Source organism: Camelus ferus, chromosome 21 (genome assembly GCF_009834535.1).
Source record: "Camelus ferus isolate YT-003-E chromosome 21, BCGSAC_Cfer_1.0, whole genome shotgun sequence".
Classification (NCBI taxonomy): Eukaryota; Metazoa; Chordata; class Mammalia; order Artiodactyla; family Camelidae; genus Camelus; species Camelus ferus.
This window is the reverse complement of record NC_045716.1, coordinates 13,105,955-13,129,350: the sequence shown is the minus strand read 5'-3', so window position 1 is coordinate 13,129,350 and position 23,396 is coordinate 13,105,955. Positions and strand designations below refer to the sequence as shown.

Genomic DNA, 23,396 nt, shown 5'->3' with positions numbered 1-23,396 from the left:
CTGACTTGATGTGGGGCACCAAATGTGCCAAGAAAAATTAACTCGCTCACTTGCACAGAGCTTGGGTGGCCATGAGACCCAGTTCCAGTCACTAGAAGTCTACATGGTGACAGAAAGCTATCTGTTTCCTGATAAAAAGAGACAGACTCAGCTGTGGCTTCTGCCCTTTCTCTTGACTGGAACCCAGACCCAGTGCTTGAAGGTGAAGTAGCCATCTTTTGACCATGTGGCTGGGAGTCCCATGCAATGCAGAGCAGAAAGACTGAATCATCTACTGAGTTGTGAAGCCACTGTGCCCAGCCATGGCTAGTCAACACCTTACTGGTTATGTCCTTGGAGTAGAGGTTCCTTTATATGCTGCAAAAGCAATCCTAACTTGATACATAGGTCGTTTTCCCCCCAAAATGTTGTTTGTTAATATTTGGATGTAAAGCCCAGCAGTGTCGCCCTATCTGATGTGGTCTAGGGTTTCCAAGCCAGTGAGAGAAGAGATGCTGAGAAAGGCACATTGTGCTTTGCATGAGTATTATGGTGCAATCCAATTGCTGGTAAGGCTTGGTGCCACAGGGTCTCCACTTATCCACCCGTTCCCTTCTCCCATATACCCCTGTCCAACTCCCCTTGACCCCAAGGTGCAAACAACCCCATTACCCTGACTTGTTCACCCTTTCGCATGGTACCTCGATACAGAATCAAAAATTCTAGTCATTAGAGAGGTGATCCAGTAACAACGTCCCCTCCAAAAATGCGCTAAAGCCCAAGCTAATCCTTCGAAATGCCTCATTCTGGATAGGCAAGTTTTAGAAATTGGTGGCGTTTTATCTTCTTAAAACATCAACACTCTTTGTTTAAGACCTTCAGACAAAATTTCATGAAAATCTATCACACATTTTTCTATCTTTTAAAACAAAGTACACAAAACATAATGATTTTCATGATGACCCAAGGTCACTGAATACCAAGATAAACGGAAGTCGGACCTCAGAGATCAATGTTAATGTAACTGCTGTCTTTAGAAACCTTCGGGGAAGGCTGTTAAGCTCCCAGTCAGTCAGCTGGTGGGTCAGCCCTGTGAGCCTTTGTTACATGATCTGAACACAGCGATTCCCTCAAGTTGGATAAGGGTAATATTATTTCCTCTTACACCACACGTGCCTGGCATATTCTGTTTCCTTTTGAAACTTCCTCTGCAACTTATTTCCACCTTTGCTGCCGCTTTCCCTGTACAGAGTATACTTACGTGTAGTTTCCCTTGTCAAGCTCATGAAAGGTCTCGGTAAAGTAGGAGTTGATACGCTGAGGGAGGGCGTCAGTGCAAAGATCTCCAGGTATGTAAGGCTTCTGGCAGACGGATGTCATTTCCTCCTGCACCTTTGGGCAGGGTTGATTTTCTACTTCTCATCACTTTGCCAGGTAAGTGACAGGCTAACTGTATTTATATGGCTCAGGTAAGTAACTGTGGCGTGCTCCAGGAAGACAAGGATCCTTGAAACAGCTCAGAGAGCTCTCCATCTACCTTTGATATTTTTTAAAGCAGTAAGAGGGAAACTGTTGAATTTAAAAGCAAGATTGTTGAGTCCTGCCGGATTTTATATCACCAGAAAGCCAACTACATAAGCGCAGACAAATATGTTTTATACTGAAGGACTGACTTTAGAATTTTCCAAAAGGCTAAGTCTAGAAAATACAAATTTCTTGAAGAGACTCTATTTGCAGAAGATATTTGCACAGGCCTGCAAGGTAACAAGGTACAGTATTACTATTTCTTGGCTATCTTACTTCCCTCTTGTTTTTATTTCCTCTGTAATTATCGTATCGCTCATAAGTCAGGCATTCTTAAACTCCGGGTAGCAGTTACTGTCTGCAGACCAAATAAATGACATCATGCACATCCGTAAACTATTATTCTTCAGACATCTATATGTGCCATTGTGGTCAATAAAATTTAGATTTACTTCTTACACTCATTGAATCACAGCTACTTTTTGCAATTAAGCATTTCCTTCAACTGAAACGATCCTGAAAGGGCAGGTGGACCCACACAGCCTGGCAGAGCATGGCAACCACTACCATGAGCCCAGGCCACCTACCCTGATGGACACCTATATGAATGATGTCCAGCTTAAGGTCCAGCTTAGGAGCAAAATTTTCGGGAAACCTTTCTGGAACATTCCATCTCCACAGTGACCCTTACCACCCCTTATATCTGCAGCTTTTTTTTATATTATAGTTATCTTTTCAGATACGTGTGTTTTGGCACACGTTTTCATTTTGCATAAGGATGTTTTCCCCTCTAGGTGGCTTCTAAATTCTTCCTCAGTTTTCCCTTTGAATTCCAATAGTACTTTGCACGTGGGAGAAAATAAATACCTTCTATGTACTCTACTCCTTAATATCTACTTCAATCTGATGTTCAACAGAAAACATATTTTCTGGAATCTTGACGGAACCTAGGTTTGAATTTCATGTGACTGTGTGCTTGCCTTCTACCTCTCTGAGCCTCAGTTTCTCCAAGGAATGAGAGTGGAATTAACTTACTTCATGACTATCAAGAGAAGTGTCTGAAGGAATGTGCGTGAAATGTGTGTGACAGCAGAGTGGCTGTCAGAAGATAAACTCCAAAATGTTTAAGAAAGTTATTGAAGACATGAAAGGAAAACTTCATTCTTTTTTTTCCCCTTCAAATTTTAATTAAAACCAAGAGGTTTCATTTGAGCACTTAGGTGGGTCAGACAGAGCACGGAAAGGATGCACTGGAAGAGACTGTAAAATGGAAGCATCTCTGACTCCATTTGGGGCTCAGGGCCCTGTTCAGTCACTGCAGGAAAGTGTTCAGCTCATTGGCTGCGGCAACCAAGAAGGCAGGTGCTGGAGCCAAGTCATGGTCGCAGGCACCCAGGTGACTGGCTGATGGAGAGACGTGTGATACTAATGGACCTCTATCTGTGATGAGAGGGGCTATGTTCCATGCCCACAAGCCCTACCCTGAAAGAGCAAATCTCATCTTTTAAAGCTCAAGAGAGAATTAATAGGGCTGGGAGGGTCTGAAAATGTCCCATCAGAAGACTTTGGATAACAACTGAATTCAGTCACTACCCCAATATTCTACATCATTGGTTCTCAGGGAGGGGAGATTTTGCCTTCACTCTCACCCTAGGGGACATCTGGCAATTTCTAGGCACACCTTTGGTTGTCACATTTCAAGGACTGCTACTGGCATCTAAGGCCAAAGATGCTGATAAACATCCCATAATGCACAGGGCAGCCTCCCCCAACCCTGACAAAGAATTATCCAGCCCAAGAATAAATAATGCCATTTATAGCAACATGGATGGACCTGGAGATGGTCATTCTAAGTGAAGTTAAGTTAGAGAAAGAAAAATACCATATGATATTGCTTATATGTGAAATCTTAAAAAAAAAAAAAAAAAAAGGACACAAATGAACTTATCTACAAAACAGAAACAGACTCACATACATCTCAAAAATGTTCTCCTAGGGCAGTCTACCCAAGCAATAGAAATAAAAGCAAGAATAAACAAATGGGACCTAATGAAACTTACAAGCTTATGCATAGCAAAGGAAACCACAAACAAAACAAAACGACAACCTACAGAACGGGAGAAAATTTTTGCAAAAGATGAAACAGACAAAGGCTTGATCTCCAGAATATATAAGCAGCTCATACGACTTTATAAGAAAAAAACAAACAGCCCAATCCAAAAATGGGCAGAAGACCTAAACAAGCAATTTTCCAAGGAAGAAATACAAATGATCAATAGGCATATGAAAAAATGCTCAATATCACTAATTATCAGAGAAATGCAAATCAAAACTACAATGAGGTATCACCTCACACCAGCCAGAATGGCCATCATTCAAAAGTCCACAAATGACAAATGCTGGAGAGGCTGTGGAGAAAAGGGAACGCTTCCACACTGCTGGTGGGAATGCAGGTTGGTGCAGCCACTGTGGAAAACGGTATGGAGATTCCTCAAAAGACTAGGAATAGATTTACCATATGACCCAGGAATCCTGCTCCTGGGTGTATATCCAGAAGGAATCCTACTTCAAAAAGACACCTGCACCCCAATGTTCATGGCAGCACTATTTACAATAGCCAAGACATGGAAACAGCCTAAATGTCCATCAACAGATGACTGGATAAAGAAGATGTGGTATACTTATACAATGGAATACTATTCAGCCATAAAAAACATAAAGCCATTTGCAGCAACATGGATGTTATTGGAGAATGTTATTCTAAGTGAAGTAAGCCAGAAAGAGAAAGAAAAATACCATATGAGATCACTCATATGTGGAATCTAAAAAAAAAAAAAAAAAAAAAGAACATAAATACAAAACAGAAACAGACTCATAGACATAGAAACTTGTGGTTGCCAAGGGGAAGGGGGTTGGGAAGGGACAGACTGGGATTTTAAAATGCAGAATAGATAAACAAGATTATACTGTATAGCACAGGGAAATATATACAAGATCTTGTGGTAGCTCACAGTGAAAAAGAACATGACAATGAAAACATATATGTTCATATATAACTGAAAAATTGTGCTCTACACTGGAAATTGACACAACATTGTAAACTGACTATAAGTCAATTAAAAAAAATGTTAAAAAAAAAAAAAAAAAAAACAGAAACAGACTCCACAGACATAGAGAACAAACTTACCGTTACCAGAGGGTAAACGGGGTGGGAAGAGATAAATTGGGAATTGGAAATTTGCATTTCTTGGGGAGTGATGGAAATGTTAGCTGTCTTGATTGTGGTGGTGGTTTCATTGGTGTATACATCTATCAAAATTCATCAAATTGTACATCTGAACTATGTGTAGTTTACTGTACAGGAATCATACCACAATAAAGGTGTTAAAAAAAAAAAAAAAAGAATTATCCAGCCTAATATGTCAGTGGTGCTGAGGTTGAGAAATCCTGCTCCATAGGAGTAACTGGGTTCATTCTATTTTTTACGATATATACTCAAAAGATCAAGAAAAATAAAAACAACTCTCTCTATAAACAAACTCACTCACATGATCAAAGAAGACAAAGAGAGACAGAAGCTGTGCTGAGAATAAGACTGAGATAATTACTTCTAGCGCAAGAAAAACAATGATTACTATGCTTATTGATTTTGCCCTTAATTATTTGTTTTGCTAATTATCCTCACAGAGCCCAGCAAACTAATTAAGCTCACATTGCTAAAACTGAGAATATTAAAAATAAATGGCTTAAAGTGGTATTCCTTCTGAATATACTTTTTTCTGATGACCATATCTGAGGCAGTTGCCATCATGCACAGCCGTGAGAAATAGGGGACGTCCCCTCCCTCCCTCACCACACTGCCACTGGTGCCAGGACACTCCTAACTTCCTCCTCATTCCTCACTCAGCTACCCCTGAAAAAATGTTTACCAAACACCCATTTGGAGCCAAGCTCTACTCTGCAGCTGGGACACAGCGCTGATCAAGATGCCAAAATCTCTCCTCTCCTGGAGCTGATGTTCAGGGGGAAGGGAACACAGACAGCCAACAAATAAACAATAAGTAGTAGAAACTTCCAGTTAATAAGATAAAGAAATACTAGGGATGTAGTGCTCAACCTGATAAATATAATTAACACTGCCGTATGTTATATATGAAAGCTGTTAAGAGAGTAAATCCTGAGTTCTCATTACAAGGTTAAAAAGTTTTTTTCTATTTCTTTAAATTTGAATCTCTAAGCGATGATGGATGTTCACTAATATTGTGATAATCATTACATGAAGTATGCAAGTCAAATCGTTACGCTGCACACCGTAAACTTACACAGTGCTGTATGTCAATTATACCTCAATAAACCTGGGGGAAAAAATGAAAGATATAATTTGATAGAAATAAATAAAAATCTAAAAAAGCAAACAATAAATACATAAGGTAATTTCAGGGAGTGGCCGGTGCTATGAAGTAAAGTAAAACAAAAAATGTTTAAAAAAAAAAAAAAAAAGTAAAGGGAGAAGGAATGGATGGGCAGGTGGGAGTGAGGAGTCAGCAGAGTCTCTCCAAGGAGCTGACATTCGAGCAGAAACCAAAAAATGATGCAAGGGAATTTCAGGTCGAGGGAAGAGCCCCTGCAAAGGCCCTGAGACAGAATGAGCTTGGCTGGTTTAGGGACTAGCAAGGAAGCTGGAAAGGAGTGAGGGAAGAGGAGAAGGGCAGGCTATGGAGATGGTCAGGAGTGTGGACTAGATTCCAGGTGGAACCGAAGGCCTTGGAGTGATGCATCTGACTCCTATCTTAGAAGGGTTACTCTCCTGCTGGATGAACAGACCACAGGGACGAAGCTGGGAGGCAGGGATACCAGTCAGGAGGCTGCTGCTCTAGCCCAGGTGAGGGATGATGCCTTGGACCAGGGCTTTGGTAACAGAGGTGGTGAGAAGTGATCAGATTCATTCATCTCCAACATGTTAAGAGCAAAAACAGGCTTCAGAAGCAACTCATTCTAATTGTGTTATTTTAGAGATGATGGAATTGAGGCCCTCCTCCCCCCAAAAAGGAAATGAGGCCCAAAGAAATGAAGTGAGTTACACATAGTCATATACCTAATTTATTAACAGACCCAAGTTTCTTGATTGCCATCACTACACCTCTGCCCTTACCTGGCCATCCCCAGGCCTGGGTGAGGACTGCAGAAGCAGGTAAGAATATGAACCCTCTAGATGGTAGTCCCAGCCAAGTCTAAAATAAATGACCACCTTTGCTGAGGGCAAGGTCACCAATGATCTCGTAGCCAAATCCAATGGGCCCTTCCTTGGGGTCGCTCCCGCATCTGACCTTTGACAACTTTTTTTTTTTTTCCCAGGAGACTCCCTCTTCCCTTGGCTCCCCTGATCCAGCTCTCTCCTGCCTCTCGCTCTCTTCATTCCCAACCTGTCCCTTATATCTTCTCTCTACCTGTAATCATCCTGCCCTGTGAGTGTTACTTTTTCCCAAGACGCCATCTGGAGCATTACTTCTTCCGTTCTCATCTACAGAGGAAATGGATGGTTTCCCTTCCTTACATCTCTTCCCCTTGCTCTGTAGTTGCCCCAAAATTTCCTCTAAAGAGTCATCCTTTTTATCCTCCAAGCCCATGTGTCTTCACGGATGTGATGCACCATTGATGTCTCGTCATTGGCATATGCCAACACCCTCTGACCCGATCACTTTACGAGACGTAACGGGACTGTTGCTGGGATAGCGGGGAGAAAGACAGCTCCCCTCTCCATTGGATTTGAACCTGCAGATTCCCCTAGCCATCAAGAGGGGAGTGCACGAGATAAGGGGAAGTAAGAAAATGAATCCTGATGAATCATTTGAACTCTGAACCTGTATGAAGCCAAATACACTCTTGAGCTTTTTAATGACATGAGCCAGTAACTTTCCTTTTTTTACGCCAATCTGAATTATATTACCTACCACTCTGCAAAGGAAAGAGCCCTATCTGATACGTCGTCTCTCTCTGTATGCTCCCGCCCTATAGTCACCTGAACAATGATGACTCCCAAACCTCCATCTAGAGCCAAGACCACTCCTGGGGGCTCCAGATTCATATCCACCCACCTAGTAGACATTTTCTTCCATATGTCACACCCAGGCACCTCAGCTATAACATGTGCAAGACAGAATTCACCATCTCTACTTCTATCATCGCAATATGCTATCTTCATGCTTTTTTCTATTCTAGGAAAAAACACCACCACCCACCCAAATCACTCAAGACAGAAACCCAGGACATCCTAGACCACTCTTGCCAGATAATCCTGATGGGGCTAAGGCCCTGAATGTCACTTTCTGACTGTGTGACCTTGGGTAGATTAATGAGCACATTTGAGCTTTGGATTTCCATATTGAATTGCCTGGATCTAATGAGATTATGTATGTAAAGAAATATATGTTGGTTGGTTTGATTCCTATCACAGGCATCTAGTGCACCACTAAATTTTTAATTGAAGTGTAGTCAATTTACAATGTTGTGTCAATTTCTGATGTACAGCCTAGTGATTCAGTTATATACATACACATGTGTCAGTGTGTGTGCACGTATGTGTGTGTATGTATTCCTTGCACCACTAAATTCTAATTCAAAACTTCATCCTCACTGCCATTACCCCAGCTCAGAGCCTCTCCATCTTTCCCCTGGATGATCACCAGACATTTCTATCACACCTTCTTGCCTTTGATCTCACCCTCACTCCAATCTGTCCTCCCCACTGCTGTCCCCCACACAAACCTGATCATGCTATGTCAGTTTTTGGCACCTTGGGAATCTATTCCCTTGTAGGATCCTCCACTTCAGCTATCCTGAATAAACCATGGTTCTCCAAGTATGTATTGCTGTTCTCCAATTCCATGATTTTGCATGTGACAATGCTTCCATTGTCCAGAATGCCCTTTCTCTCTCTTATCCAGGTAGAAGAGCACATCCTTACGACTTGGGGAAAAAAGTCGCTATAAAAGTGAAAGAGAAGACACATATTACGTTGGCTAAAGAGGCTCACAGGCAAATTCAAATCTTGTCCCTCTGGTGTTAGGGAGGAGGGAAACTGAAGAAAAAAGATACAGCAACTTAAAATATTTTAGATCGGGCGGAGGATATAGCTCAAGTGGTAGACCGCCTGCTTAGCATGCATGAGGCCCTGGGTTCAATCCCCAGTACCTCCTTTAAAAAATAAATAAACAAGCAAACCTAATTATATACTCCCCCCCAAATTCTTTTTTTAATTAAAATATTTTAGATGAATAAAAGCAAAGAAAGAATGGAGAGGAAAGAAAAGTTTTAGGAAAACTTAATCTTGAGATAGGAGAGGACTTCCTAAATAAGACAGAAAACTTGAAGCCATAGAGAAAACTACATAAACATTAAACACTCCTGCACAGTCAAAGGTTCAATAAGCAAAGCTGGGGAAGACATAAAAGGCAAGATATTTGATTTATTAACAAGAAAAGGTTTAAATTCCAGAATGTAGGAAGATTCTCACAAACTGATGAAATCACAAACAATTCAATGGAAAAATCGTTAAAGGATTTGATTTGAGGGAGTGTAAACTGATTAAGCTTTTTTATTGTTTTTTTAAGGGTAGACTTGGAAGACCACCAGCATTTAAAATGCACAGAACTTTTACATGGAATGGTCTCCAAGATATAGGTCAAATTTTTAAAATTTGAGAATGGGGTATTTAGTATGATACCATATTTATTTTTTACAGAGAGAAAACAGAAGACACATTTTATTTGCCTATAGATGCACAGACCATCTCCAGAAGAATACACAAAAACTGGAAAAATTAGTTGTACCCAAAAAGGGAAATAGAGCGCTAGGGCAGGAGGGAGGTGTGACCTTTTACAGCCTTTGAATGTTTTGCTTTATGAATACTGCCTATCTCCAAATATAGTACCCCAGATACTACCTGTTCCCAAACAAGTAAACTTAAGTAAATAAATAAATTCAATCTCTTTTTCTGCACAATCTCCAGATCCCAAAAAACAAAAGGAATTCTGCTTAAATGTTTAATATACATTGTCTTTGACCCCCACCAACTCCACTTATAACTTTCCTCCAGAAATATTCTACTAGTACACAGAGACTTACATACACAGATGTTCACTATAGCATTGTTTATAATAGACAAAACTGAAAACAATCTAGAACTCCAGCAGCAAGAGAATGTTTAAATGAGTTATGGCTAATCTATACTATGAAATACTATGTAGTCATTAAAAAGAATGAAGTGTATCTATGTTATTGATATTGGAAGACATCTGAGTCTCACTGTTAAAAAAAATCAGTCACCGAGCATATAATTACATATGGTCCTCATTTATGTATTTTTAAATATATCCAATATATTAAGGTTGGTCCTAAAATTGGAAATGCAAACAATACTGTGTTTTATAATATAATGTCAATAAGCTCTGTATTATATATTCATATTCCCCTATATTTCCAGACTCGGTGAGCATATATTTCTGCATTGAAAAAGGCTTGGAAAACAATATATGTACCATGGTTACCTCTCAGAGAGGGAGTGGAGGTGAGGTAGGAGGAACTTTATTTTCCTATACATTTCTATATTTAAAAAGTATTTTATAATATGTCACATTTTTGAAGAATTATTACATTCCAGGCATAGTTTCCATTTTTTACCCAAGGTCACAGGTTTGTAAGTGGCAGGGCTGGGTGCAGGCTCTCTGACATTAACCAGTGCTCTTAACACAGTGTGATGTCACTCCTCTTACTTGAGTATAAATCAAATACAAGCCCCAATCAAATGTACCTCCATGCTTTACCACAGGCCACACTGAAAACCCTTTCCTTTATGCTCCCAGTGTTTCCTGAACATATCTACCATGAATGCCATCCTCTGCCCTGCTGGGCACATAAACTGGCCAAAGAAACAGATAAAAGCTAGTGGTAAGCACTCTTGGTGCAGAACTAGAATCAGAGATGAGTTTAGTACTGCCTGAATGAAGTATTAAGTCATTAGGTCAATCCTTCCTCCAAAGTCCAGGTAGCACTGATAGCTATCCACAACTCTGCTGATGTTTTTTGTTCTCACGGAAAAACCGCGAGAAGACACTCCTTCTCCGCTCCAGTCATGCTTTATTACATCTCAAAATGACAACAAATACTTCCTAAGCTTGCAAGCTGGCAGTCTGCAGGCCACAACCAGCCTGCACACATAATTTGGTTGCCCTGCACATTTTGAAAAATGTTTTAAATTAGTTGCCAACTTTAAAAACATGGAGCTTTCTTCCATAAAAATTTGCAACTTTCCCCAAAATTCAGATCAGGCAATGTACTGGAACTTTGTCACACCTGCTGCTGTTTCTTCAAGGGAAGGCATGCTCTACACACAGCACCCCCCAATCAGCCCTCTGGCCAGTCCCCCTCCACGCAGGCTTCCTGACTGACCCTAGCAGCAGAGTTTACATCACAGAACTGTACCTCCTTTGGTCGACATTTAGGTCAGTCCCAGCTCAGCCCATTCTGCCTTCCGTGGAACTCAGACAAAGAACTCCGCCCTTCTGATCACACGGCGGCCTCCTTTCTCAGACTCCCACTGCACAGGGCTGCAATACAAAGAGAATGATTTGACTACCTGAGGCTTGAATTTAGTTTCTAAATGTCAGGCCGGCCTCCTGGTGAGAAGTCCCTCTTCTTCCTGTCATGGCAGTGGAGCTGTAGGGCAGAGAAAAGTCCTGACGGAGTTCAAGGGCCCATCTATGTGATGGAGCCCCCGTGAAAAGCACTGCGGAGTCAGAACACCTGAGTTCAATCTTGACTCCTTACTTGCTGAGCGGAGTACTTCACCTCTCTTGAGTCTCATGTTCCTCACCTGTAAAACGGGTTAATAAGACTTCACAGGGCTGTGATGTGAATGAAATTGAAAAGTGTGTATCAAAGCGCTTGGAAGCATCTTGTAAGTGTAACATGAGGGTAGACTAGGACAGGACAGGAGGGGCGCTGTGGAAGAAGTGACCAAAATGGGTGGCTGAATCCCTCAAAGAGAGCTGGATGAAGAGCCCCTGTCTGTGGGACCTGAGGCCCCTCCTCCCTCCTCTCTCTGCTCTGCGGGCCTGGAAAACGCCTTTCCTCACCTGTCTCAGTGGCCGCAGTAAGAGGGGTTATAAGGGAAAGCCACCTGGTATTTCTCGACGCAGTAGCTCTCTCAAGCTCATTTCCAGGTCCAGGTCACAGGAGAAGAGGCTGAGCTGAATCCTCCCTGGCTGGATGAGGAGGGGGCACAGTGATGCCCATTCCTCCCCCCACCCCCCGACACCGAGATAGGCCCTCCTGGTGTTATCATTATCCCCATCCGACACATCAACGAACTAAAATCCTTCCCTCCAAAACCACACCACCCTCCCAGGGAGAAGAATCAAATGACTTGCTCTTGAAAGCACTTGGCAAAACGCATGAAAAGTACAATAACGAACAAAAATAGCCCCAAAGATGTGAGATAAAGTGATGCCAAAGCTCCGCTGTGTGGTTATTGGGGAGCAGACCCCTCCAAAGCACCCCCAGGACATCCCAGTTAAAAAACAGACATTCTCATCCCGCATGCCTTTGTCAAAAGGTTGCAAGGGGTTTAAGCTCTGGGCCAGAAGGCGGGCCAAGTTCCCCCAAAGCTAACCAAATCTCCCGCTTGCAGATCTGAGGGGCAGAGATGCCCACCCCGCCGCGCCAAGGTGGGCCCGGCGGCTTGTGTGCGCATCTTCCGCCCAGGCTCCAGACAGCGCCCGGAGCCCCGACTGGGAGGATGCAGCTTACCTGGTCCTCATGGATTTCCGCTGAGGGTCGAGGCCGCTTGGCCCCACACATTTGTCCCCGTAAAGCCCTTTGGCCCCAGGGGGCACGACCCCTCTCAGCCGGATCCCAGGCACGCACCGATGTCCTCCCTGCCCGGGGGTCTCGGAAGGGGGATTCGGGCGGCGCCGGAGAAGCGAGGCAGGCTAGTGGGAAGGGTCTCTCTGAAGCCCCCAGCCGCAGGGCAGGGGCGCGCCCCCAAGATCTTCCCACAAAGAACGCCGGCTCCCCGAAGCAAGGCGGAGTGCGGCCGGGAGGACAGCCCCCTACCTCCAACGGGGGCGCCGAGAGAAGAAAAGCCCCGTGGGGGCGGGGAGGGGTGGGGGAAGGGGTCGCGGAGACCCTGCCCCGCCCGCGCCCTCCAGCCCCGCACAATGAACTCGGCCCCGCTCCATCCCGGCCGGCCCCCTTCCCCGCCGGTGCTCACCCGGGAGCCGCCGCCGCCGCCGCCGCCGCCGCAGCTCAGGGCCCGGCCGGGCCGTCTCCCCGCCTCGGCGGCCGCCGCCGCCGCTTCCTTCCTCCCGGCCGCGCTCGGGAATCGGAGGTTTCGGGTTTCAGCCCGCCGAGCCCCGCTTCGCTCCTCCCGCCGCCCCGCCACCAGCACGCGGACCCGGGCCGGGCGCAGGCCAAGTAACTTTGCGGCGCTCGCGCCCCTCCTCCGCCCGCGCCGCCCGCCCCTGCTCCGCGGCCCCTCGGTCTGCAGGCGCCCCCTCCGGTCCCCCCGGGCCCCGCAAGGCCCCGCCCGGGCCCCGCGCGCCGCCGCCCCTCCCCGTCTGGGCGCCGCCGCTTCCCATCCCTCACGCCCCTTCCTTCGCGTCTGCCCTCCCTCCCGGCCACTTTTCCATTTCTTCCCACGATCGGCCTCAGCTGCTGCTCTTTGTCTCGCCCCTAGCCTCTCGGCTCGCACCACTTTTCTCCTGGAAACCTTTGTGGTCCCTCCTCGGGCCTTCTCAGATCCCATCCTCCGTCCCAGTTCCAGCCGTTGGGACATCCCCTTTTTCCATCTCTCTCTCTCCATCACACTTACACTTTCGGATTCTTCCCGTAGACTCCGCACAGTCCTATTCTCCTGCTCCTCCAATCTCGCCCTTGGACTCCTCCAGGTATCGCCTTTTCTGCTCATCTTTCATTCATCCAGCCAACGTGTGCGAGCGTCTGCCTGGTGCCTGGCACTGTCCTGCGCCCTGGGAATATCACAGTGAATCAACCTCGAAGCCAGCCTTTGAGGAACCCACAGCACTTGGGAGTGGGAGGGTGGATGTAAACAGATCTTTACAATGCTACTCCACTCTCCCGCTGAACCAACTGGCTGGGGAGTAAGAATTACAATACACAGACCGGGACGCTGCCGATTCAAAGGACAGAACAAGTTCATTCTCATAATGTCTGTCTCCTTCCTCCCTCCCCACGTTCTTTACCGACTCTAGCCTCCTCCGTTTTCTTTGCAGCAGTCTTAATAAGAGGATGAAAAGTTGAAGCAAAAAGTCAAACTGGGAGGGAGAGAGGAAGAGGTGAGAAACAGGGAGCAAAAAAGTCGGGTGAAAAGGTATAAAGCCAAGGTCACCAAACTCCAGCAAAAACTGATGCTTTACCCAGAGTAGGATTCAAATTCCTCTGAAATCCGTGTGCATGATAAATGCATTACTTATTCCCTTGTCTGCAGATTGGCACTGTGGGAGCTGCTTCTTTATTATTATTAGGCCACCGAGGTACTATTTAGAACGATAATTTACTATCCAGCACCTGCCAAACACCCTGCTTGTCTTCAGGGACAAATAGGAGTAATAGGGACACAAAGAGTAAATGGATGCCTTAATATTCCTAAGGGACAGATGCTTTATTTGGTTCAACACTAGAAGCAGAAACTCCTTTCAGAGTCTAGGTCACCAGCCAGCCAGATGCTTGAAGGAGCTTAAAACAGTGAGCTCTCAAAAATATTTTAGACTTTTACTTTGAAATCCCTGTTTATTTTATTTTATTTTTTAAATTTGCATTGACTCAGACACTGGCTAAGCTTTGTGACCCTGGGGAAGTTATTTAACCTTTCTGCAGCTCAGCTTATTCATATATAAAGTAGGCATCTGCATACCTGCCTGTCTGTAGAGTTAAAAAAACAAAATGAGATAATGTCAGTAAATCACCTAACACCACAGAACCTGAGAGCTAAACTCTTGGGAATGCTGATATTCAAGAAAGGCCTGGTCATATATGCCATAGACTGGCATGAAGAGAATGAGAATCAAAACAATTATGGTTCTTTCAGCTTCTTATCCACTCATGATGCAAAAGATGTCCTTCTCAGACTTATTCTATTTCATTTTGAACTCTTCAACTGAAAACATCTTTTTTTCTCCTGCTGCTCATTATCACATATATTATTTATCTCAAAGGTTTTTCTTCCCAGAGCTCATAAGCTCACAACTTACTGTGCATTCAAAGCTAGAAATTGCTGCCAACAAATGTATTCTTTCAATTGCTCTCTTAAGATTTTTTTCTTCTCCTAGAGCTAATAATGAGCTGTGAGCAGCATTTAGTCAAACACAGAGAAAACATAGAAAAAAAATATTATTAAAGTAATTATTTCACTGTCTGTCACCACATGGGTGACAGTCCTGTGAAAAACATGATATTGATTTTGTGCAAGGATTGATTTTTTTAGTTTTCAAAAAATGAGAGAAAGATAAATAATAATTTTCCTCTCCCAAACCAGTTTCATAAGTCATCCCCTTTGGCGTCCCCACCGAAGATTAAGATAATGAGAGACCTTATCCTAGCAAATCTGAAATGCTGATTGAAGAATCTACATACAATGAGACCGAAAGATATAAAATATCTTAAATTCAGCAGTCCATGTAAAACTAGTGAAAGCAAAAATGAGAAGTATGCTGTCTGTTCCGCATGGACTATTACTCCCCTACTCTCCACACACTGAATCCTTCTGAACCTTCACATCTCAGCTTAAATGGCTCCTCCTCCAAGAAGTCCTTCCTGACCAGTCTAGAAGGGGTTCTCCAACATCAGCTGTGTCTCAAGCTCCAATATAAAATGTATCCCAATTTATTACATATATTTTTCTATTTATTTATTTATAGTATGCCTCCATTCACAGACACAGATTTCATGAGAGCAGACACTCTGTTTTATTCACCTCTATAGGACAGAGCCTAACCTGATAAAACTTTTAAAATAAATTAATGAAAAAAAAAATAAAATATGTCTTCAGGGGCCTCTGGTTCTCAGATTTTGGGATATTTAAGTATCCCTTGAAGGCTTCTTAGATACATGAAAATCACAAGTGATTGAAGAGAAGTTTGATATGTTGGATTTCATCAAAATTAAGAACTTTTTAGCTTCCTGGGACACCATCAAGAAAACGAAAAGACAAGTCACAGAATGACATAACTTATTTGCAAATCATATATCTGATAAAGGACACATGAAGAACTTCCCCAACTCAAAAATAAAAAGGTAAACAACCCATTTTTTAAATGGGCAAAAGCTCTGAGCATACATGTCTCCAAAGAAGATCTATCAATGGCCAATAAACACATGAAAACCTGCTGGACACCATTAGTCACTAGGGCAATGCATGTCAAAACAACCAGCTTCCACTGCACGCCCACTAAGATGGTTATAATGAGAAAGACAGTAACAAGTGTTGGGGAAGATGTGGAGAAATCAGAACCTTTGTGCACTGCTGGTGGCAAAGTCAAATGATGCAACCACTATAGAAAACAGTTTGGCAAAATGTTGAACTTCAAGTTACCATATGACCCAGTAATTTCACTTCTAGGTATCTAACCAAGAGAAATAAAAACGTGCACCCACACAAAAACCTGCATATGAATGTTCATAGCAGCATTATTCATAATAGCCAAGAAGTGGAAGCAACGCAAATGTCCATCAATGGATGGATAGACAAAATGTGGTCTATCCACCCAGGGGACTATGATTCAGCCATTAAAAGGGATGAAGTGCTGACAGGCTACAATGTGGATGAACCTTGAAAGCATTATCTGCGCTGAATGAAAGAAACCAGACACAAAAGGCCACATATTGTATGACTCCATTTATATGAAGTATCTGGAACAGTCAATCTAAAGGGACAGGTTAGTGACTGCCGAGGGCTGGGGCTGGAGTGGTATGGGAGGGACTGCTAATGGGGTACAAGATATCTTTTGGAGATGATGGAAATGTTCTAAAATTAGATTATGGCAACAGTTGCATAACTGGAGATATATTAGAAAACAGTGAATTCTACATTTTAAGTGGATGACCTTTAGGGTATGTAAACTATGTCTCAATAAAGCTCTTTTCAAATAAAAAGAATCTCTTGGGAAGTTTGTTGAGCTGCTGAGTTTCCAGCCACATTCCCAGAGACACTGACTCTTTAGCAGTTGTGGGTAGCTGCTGTCTGCTGTTCAGCACCCATTCCCTCTCCAGCAGGCAGTGTATGCGCAAATTTCCTTAGGGGAAACGTGCTTCCCCTTGGGAATCAGCGATGGGAATTTGCATAGGGTTGACTTCTCCCCCAGCTCCAGGGGTGGACTCTGACTGTCAGCATTTCCCAACCTTCTCAACCACATGGTTAGTAGGGGTGGAGCTTGAGTAGGGTAGTCAGAGAAAGTGTCATTGAGAAGTTGTCTTTTGAGAAAAGACTTGAAGGCAGTGAGGGAGTCAGCCAAGTAGACATCTGAGGAGAAGTGATTCAGGCCTGGAGAAGAGCCTGTGCAAAGGCCCTGAGGAGGCAACATATTTAGGTTATCAAAGGGACAGTGAGACTAGTGTGTATTGAGAAGCATGAGTAAGAGGTAGAGAAATAGAATGTGAGTTCAGAGAGGAAATAAGAGGCCAGATGGTGCAGGGTCTTACGGATCCTTTGGCTATTCTCTGGTTGAGGAAATTATGGGTGGAAGAGTGACGTGGTCAGTCTCTACTATTATTACTATTAAGAATATCATCTTAAAGTTTCAAAATTCTGTACAGAGGTAGATTATGTTATCACAAGTTTCATTTCAGAATACTAAAAGATTGTTATCAAATATATGTTATTTTTTTAAAAGGGTGTGTTAGACTTGAGAAATGTTCCTCCAACAAATATGGCAGGTCAGGTCTGGGGTAGGACTCCAGAATTCTGCATCATGTCAAATGCCCCCAGCTGGTCCTTATACACATGGCTGGGACTCATATATTCGAGGACAAGCCTTCAAACCTACAGCTCAGTTCTTTCTTCTTTTGTGATATCTTGTATGTAAACAGATTTCTCTTCTGCCTTCACATTGGGCATGCTTCCAGAAAATGTTGGGAGAGTCTTCCAAGGAAGACATGGACACAAAATGACTGATAAAATAGCTCTAGCAAGCTAAAAACCGTGGATAAGGAGGAGGGAGCAAATGTTCCCACAAACTGATTTCATGGAGGGTGGGTTGTGCTCTGGGTTGTGTCCACCCGCGAGTGAAACCGTCCACAATTCTGTGGGCTGCAGACCTCACTTGCAACCACCTCATCTTGCAACATCTGCTCTGTGTTTGTGTGTGTGTATAGGATGGCAAAAGAGAAGGAAGGGGAATCTGTCCAAAATTACAGGAGATACGGGCATTTGAAAATTTCAATAGAAAACTTTTTGCTTTTAGGATTATCTGTGTAAAATGGTTGGTTAAAACCAGGCAACGTTTTCAAAGATGGCCTCCATAGATGTGCAGATATTCAGACCTAACAAATATGTATTGGACTCCTGCTATGTTCCAGTTTCCATACTGGGCATTTTATTTGCAGTATTTCATAGTTCCCATGATGACTTATAAGCTTCTAGTTGACAGAGACCTCTAGTCATCAAATTCAAAAGTGAGAACTTCATTTCTGTAATCAGTTCTTTCTTCCACCCCCACCAAAACATTTTATGTAACTTCCCTCTGCCTCAGTATCCATATCTGTAAACTGGGAGCATGGTTGTACTTACCTCACTAGATCCTTGTGAAGATTAAGTGACACAATGAATGAAAATCTCACACTTAGTAAGTGTGCCATACATGCAGGTGTACCGTACCCCCGCCACACACACACACACTGCTGTGGACTGAATGTGTTCCCCTCAAAATTCATATGCTGGAGCCTAATCCCCGATGATGGTATTTGGAGGTGGGACTTTTGAGAGATGATTAGGTCATGGGGATGGAGCCCTCATGAATCGGATTAGTGCCCTTAGAAGAAGAAACACAAGAGATCTTGCTTCTTTCTCTCTGCTCTATACCTTGTGAAGATATAAAAAGGTAGCCATCTGCAAACCAGAAAGCAGATCCTCACCAGACACAAGATCTTCTGGCACCTTGACCTTGGACTTCCCAGTTGCTCAATGAGGACTATGTAAGCTGTGTTTCACTCTGCTGCCTCTGCAGCCTTGCCATACTTCAGTCAGACCTGTACCTGCAGGGGCTGTCTCTGGGTGCAGTAGAACAGGGAAGCACGAGTGCGGTCATCCAAAGACCTTTCAGTCTCAAATTAGTTTAGTAAATGGTAAAGAATGGTCTCTGGTTAATATATATATTATATAGTTTCAAAATAGATGGGCCTTCTCTAGTACTACCTTTATTAAATGATAATATAAAATTACTTATTTTCTTAAATTATCCGTTCATCAGTAGTATTATTTGCAAATGACTTTAAAAATAATTTCTTTATGTATAGATAAAAGTAAACCGGGACAATCTCTTTCCCAAATATCTCAAATCTCAAGTTAAAAATTGGCAACATTTTGCTAAAACTTTAGGTAACAACCATCTCCACAAACCAATGACGCCATTATTGAAAACTATCTTAGCTGTCCATGCAGTGGAATACATGAAACAATTAAAAATAATGAAATAGATTTATCTGTGCTGACATAGAAGGTTGCCCACAATATACTAAATGAAAAAGTTCCAGAAAAGTATATGAGTAGTATGATCCCATTTTTGTAAACATATATACATCTGTGTACATGTTTGCACAAGCACTAAAATAAGTCCAGGAGAGTATATACCTGTTGATCTTAAAAATGAAACAGTGGATTATTTTACCAGCAAAAATAGGTTTATTCAGGAATAGCAGAGAATTACAATTTGGGACAAGCAAGCCACAGCAAATGAACAGGAGAGTCTAACAGACAATGGGGAAGAATGCTTATTTAATAGAAGAAAAGGAAGTTGGGAGGGGTGGTTTTGAATGAAAGTCCATTGGAGGGTGAAGGTATAGCTCAAGTGGTAGAGCTAATGCTTAGCATGCATGAGGTCCTGGGTTCAATCCCTAGTACCTCCACTGAAAAACCAAATAAATAAATAAACCTAATTACCTCCCTCTGCAAAAAAAAAAAAAAAGAAAAAAAAAGAAAGAAAAAAGAAGTCCATTGGAGAAAAGTGAGAGTTCAAGGTGATGTCCGTTTCTCATTGGCTGAATTACGGGGGTAGTTGATTTCTTAGGAGGTGCAATGTTCATCTTTTCCTGTTGGGACCTGTGCATAATTCTTCCCTGTTGATGATTCTTCTGTCTGTAATTGACAATTCTTCCTGTTACTGAGGTGGAGTGGTTCTGCCCGAGAGCTCCCTCTTCTGGCCGCCTGACTTCATTTTAGAGCCGTTTCCCTTTATTGGTTTTCACCCACCAAACCGGAAACTGATTACATCCGGATGTGTGACAGCGGAAGCAGGCACTTTCGCTTTTTACTTTTGACACTTTCTGTATTGAATTCTTTACAGAAATTATATATCGTTTCATTATTTTAAATGTATAATTTCAAAACAAAAATGCAGTTAAACGTTTGATAAATATATCCAGATACACACACTAAGGTGTATTGTCATCTACAGCAAGTATTTGCTGAGCACATTTCATATACTCTTGAGATACATCTGTGAGCAAAACGGACAAGGTGTCCTGCCCTCAAGGAGTTTGCATTCTAACAAAAATTAGCGCAGGATGAGGAGGAATTGGATGCAGGGGATAAGGGTAGTTTTCAACATTAAATAGGGTGATCAGAGTAAGGCTTATAAAGAATCTGATACTTGAGCAAAGACCTGAAAGAGGTGATGGAGTTGATCATTCGGATGTCTGAGGAAGTGCATTCTAGACAGGTGGATCAGCTAGGGCAAAGAATCTTGCATCTTCTAAGGAACGAGGGTTATTGCAGATATAATTAGTTAAGATGATGATGAGGTCCTGCTGGAGCAGAGTGGGTCTCAATTCAATATGACTGTCATCCTTTGAATGTCTTCCTTAGACTGCCTTGCATCTTCAAGGAATAGCAAGTAAGCTGGGGTGTCTGGAGCAGGGGGAGCAAGCCAGGGGAGCAGTAGTAGATGGGGTCAGACAGGTAAGAGAGAAGAGGGCATTCATATGGGGCCTCATTGGCCATGGTGAGGACTTTGGCTTTTACTGGGAGTAGAGTTGGGACATATTTGAGCAGAGGATGACGGCGTCTTGGACCACGATGCTATCAGGGAAGGAGACGAGAAAGAGTCAGATTCTGTCTTTGTTTCATAAGCAGAGGTAATAGGAGTTCCTTACATGATGACCATGGGGTATAAGAAAAAAAAAAAGAAGCATGAGGGTTGACCCCAGGGCTACTGCCCTGAGCAGCAGGAAGGATGGAGTTGCCCTCTGCTGAGACAGGGAAGCCTGGAGGTGGAGGTGAGTGATGGAGGTTGGAAATTCAGTGCGGACACATGAAGTTTGAGATGTCTATTGGTTATCCAAGTGGGGACGTGAAGTAAACAGTTGAAAAGAAGTGTGAGCTCCAGACATGAATCTCAGAATCTTCAGCATGGAGATGGTTTTTCGAGCTATGAGTCTGGGTGTGTTCATCTCCTAGGGCTGCTATAATAAAATGCCATAAACTGGGTGGCTTAAAACAAAAGCAGTTGAGTTTAAAACAATCATAGTTTTAAAGGTTAGGCATCCCGGAACAAAACGTCAGTAGGGACATGCTCTCTTTGACACCCCTACAGGAGGATCCTTCCTGGCCTCTTCCTAGCTTCTGGGGGTCTGCTCGCTCCTTGGTGCTCCTTGGCTTCAAGCTGAAGCACTTCAATCCGTACTCCATCCTCACATGGTACTCTCCTGCTGTGTGCCTCCATCTCTGTGTCTCTTCTCCTCTTCAAAAGACAACTGTCAAAGGAAAAAAAAAAAGACAACTGTCATATTGAATTAAGGACCCACCCTACTCCAGCAGGACCTCATCTTCATCTTAACTAATTACATCTCCAATAACCCTGGTACCAAATAAGGTCACGTTCTGAGGTACTGGGTTTAAGGCTTCAACATTACCCTTTGTTGGGACAAAGTTCAACCCATAACACTGAGGACCATATCACCAAGAGAGTGAGTGAAGACAGAGAAGGGGACCCAGGACTGAGCCCTGGCGCACTGCAACCTTGAGGGATTGAGAAAACGAAGGCCGGTTAAAGGAGGCTGAGGCATGAGGTGTCCTGGACGCCAAGGGGAGAAAGCACGTCTCGGAGGAGGGAGAAGTCAGCCGCTCACGGGTTGAGGACAAAAAGGCTTGAGAATCTTTGCACCTCGTAGAGGTTTCTCTTGACCTTGATGGGTGCATTTCGGAGGAGTGTGTGGGCCAAAGCTGATCGCTGCTGTAGGAGAGAGAGGGGAGAATTGGTGGAGAAATGCCCTTGAGTGGAGGAGGAACCCGGTGCCTAAGGGGGGGTTGGCGCAGGCAGTGGCGGGGGCAGGTTATACGTGAGGTAAGAAGTTTAGGGTCCATGAAGTGCTGAGAGGTCTATGATTCTGATAAGGTGGGCTGCAACAAGCCAGCCCGCACTCTTGTGAGATTAGGCATTACCTGGGCTATTAGTTTGTTAGGGCAGACATGCCCAGTAAAGAATGTGCTTTATCTGTTGAGGGACCACAGGCAGACATCAGAGAGCCCAGGAATGGGTGTCATTGGACTTTGAAGAATGTCAGTTGGCCCCACAGATACAAAGTATTTCATCAAATCCAAGATGTTGCTGACAGTAAGATACATTATGATTTCAGAGATGTTAGAAGGTGGAAAATACTTTTAAAACTGTGGCTTAAAACACACATGATGAAACATATCCATATGTCCCAATATATATATATATGTGTGTGTGTGTATGTATGTTTGTATGTATGTACATATACTGATATACATACAGTCCAATACACACACACACTATACATATACCCCAGCTCCATCCTAAGCCAAGTTTCTGGACCCCTTCACTAAGGATACCCTGTGACCCCCTTGAACTCCCTGATTTAAGGCCTGCCTAGGTCTTTCGGTTCATTCAAACAGATTTCCACCATATTGCTAAGTGAAATTGTTTTTTTCTACCATACAATTTATTAGCTTTCTTAAGGAAGTCACTATTACGATGTTATCAGTCATCACTCAGGCTATGACTGGAGTGGAAACCGTGGATTCCCAGGGCAGTGAGTGGCCTTCCAGTCCCTGCCAGAAAGTCCTTGGCAACCATTCAAGACAACCAGGATTAACTGTTTCCGCCCTCTTCAGTTTGGCTCCCCTTGAATATGAAGGATTCTGCCAGCCTCAACTCTGGTGGTCCACCTAGCTATGGGAGGCAGAGGTGGGGGAGTCAAAAACCTGGATCTCCTGGTCCCCAAATCTGGGTTCCAGCCAGACCTAGGTCTCCCATTGACAAAATGCAAACTTGAGTAATTCCGTTCTTTCCTCAGCTCAGTTTTCTCCAGTTCAGTATGGAGATAGTAATAACCTACATGAGGGTTTTCCTGAGAGTCAAATGTCATGTACAAGTGGTTTGAAACCTGAAAACTCTGGGGTTAGACAGCCTGGGCTGAAGAACCATCACTTAGTGACTGAGTATCTTTGGGCAAGTTACTCCCTTTTGCTCTCCCTCAGTCTGAGTTTCCTCCCTTGAAAAATGAGTATGATAACAGGACCTATTTCATACATTTGTGATGAGGATTAAATGATATAATGCTTGTAAAATGCCTAGAATTTAGCAAGCTCTAGTTAAGGCTCTATTAGTTAAATTTAGCTATTATCATCCATTTTATTATTA

The 23,396-nt window shown here is 43.3% G+C and overlaps 1 protein-coding gene across 6 annotated transcripts in view; it reads right to left on the bottom strand.

The window, feature by feature from the left end:
* Positions 1-13,490, bottom strand: part of GPR161 (G protein-coupled receptor 161) — a 52,093-nt gene extending 38,603 nt beyond the window's left edge. For 2 of the 6 annotated variants that reach the window (XM_032463799.1, XM_032463796.1), the window contains exons 1-2: positions 11,637-12,101; positions 10,984-11,108 (exon numbers count right to left, since the gene is read on the bottom strand). Coding sequence is in view for 5 of the 6 variants with exons in the window: in XM_032463796.1 (XP_032319687.1) it covers positions 10,984-10,999 (16 nt within the window). In the remaining variant the exon portion in view is untranslated. Of the gene's footprint in view, positions 1-10,983; positions 11,109-11,636; positions 12,102-12,772; positions 13,061-13,372 lie in introns of those variants that run through there. The other 4 variants (XM_006193974.3, XM_032463800.1, XM_032463795.1 and 1 more) reach the window with 4 other exon arrangements.
* Positions 13,491-23,396: the final 9,906 nt, after the last annotated feature.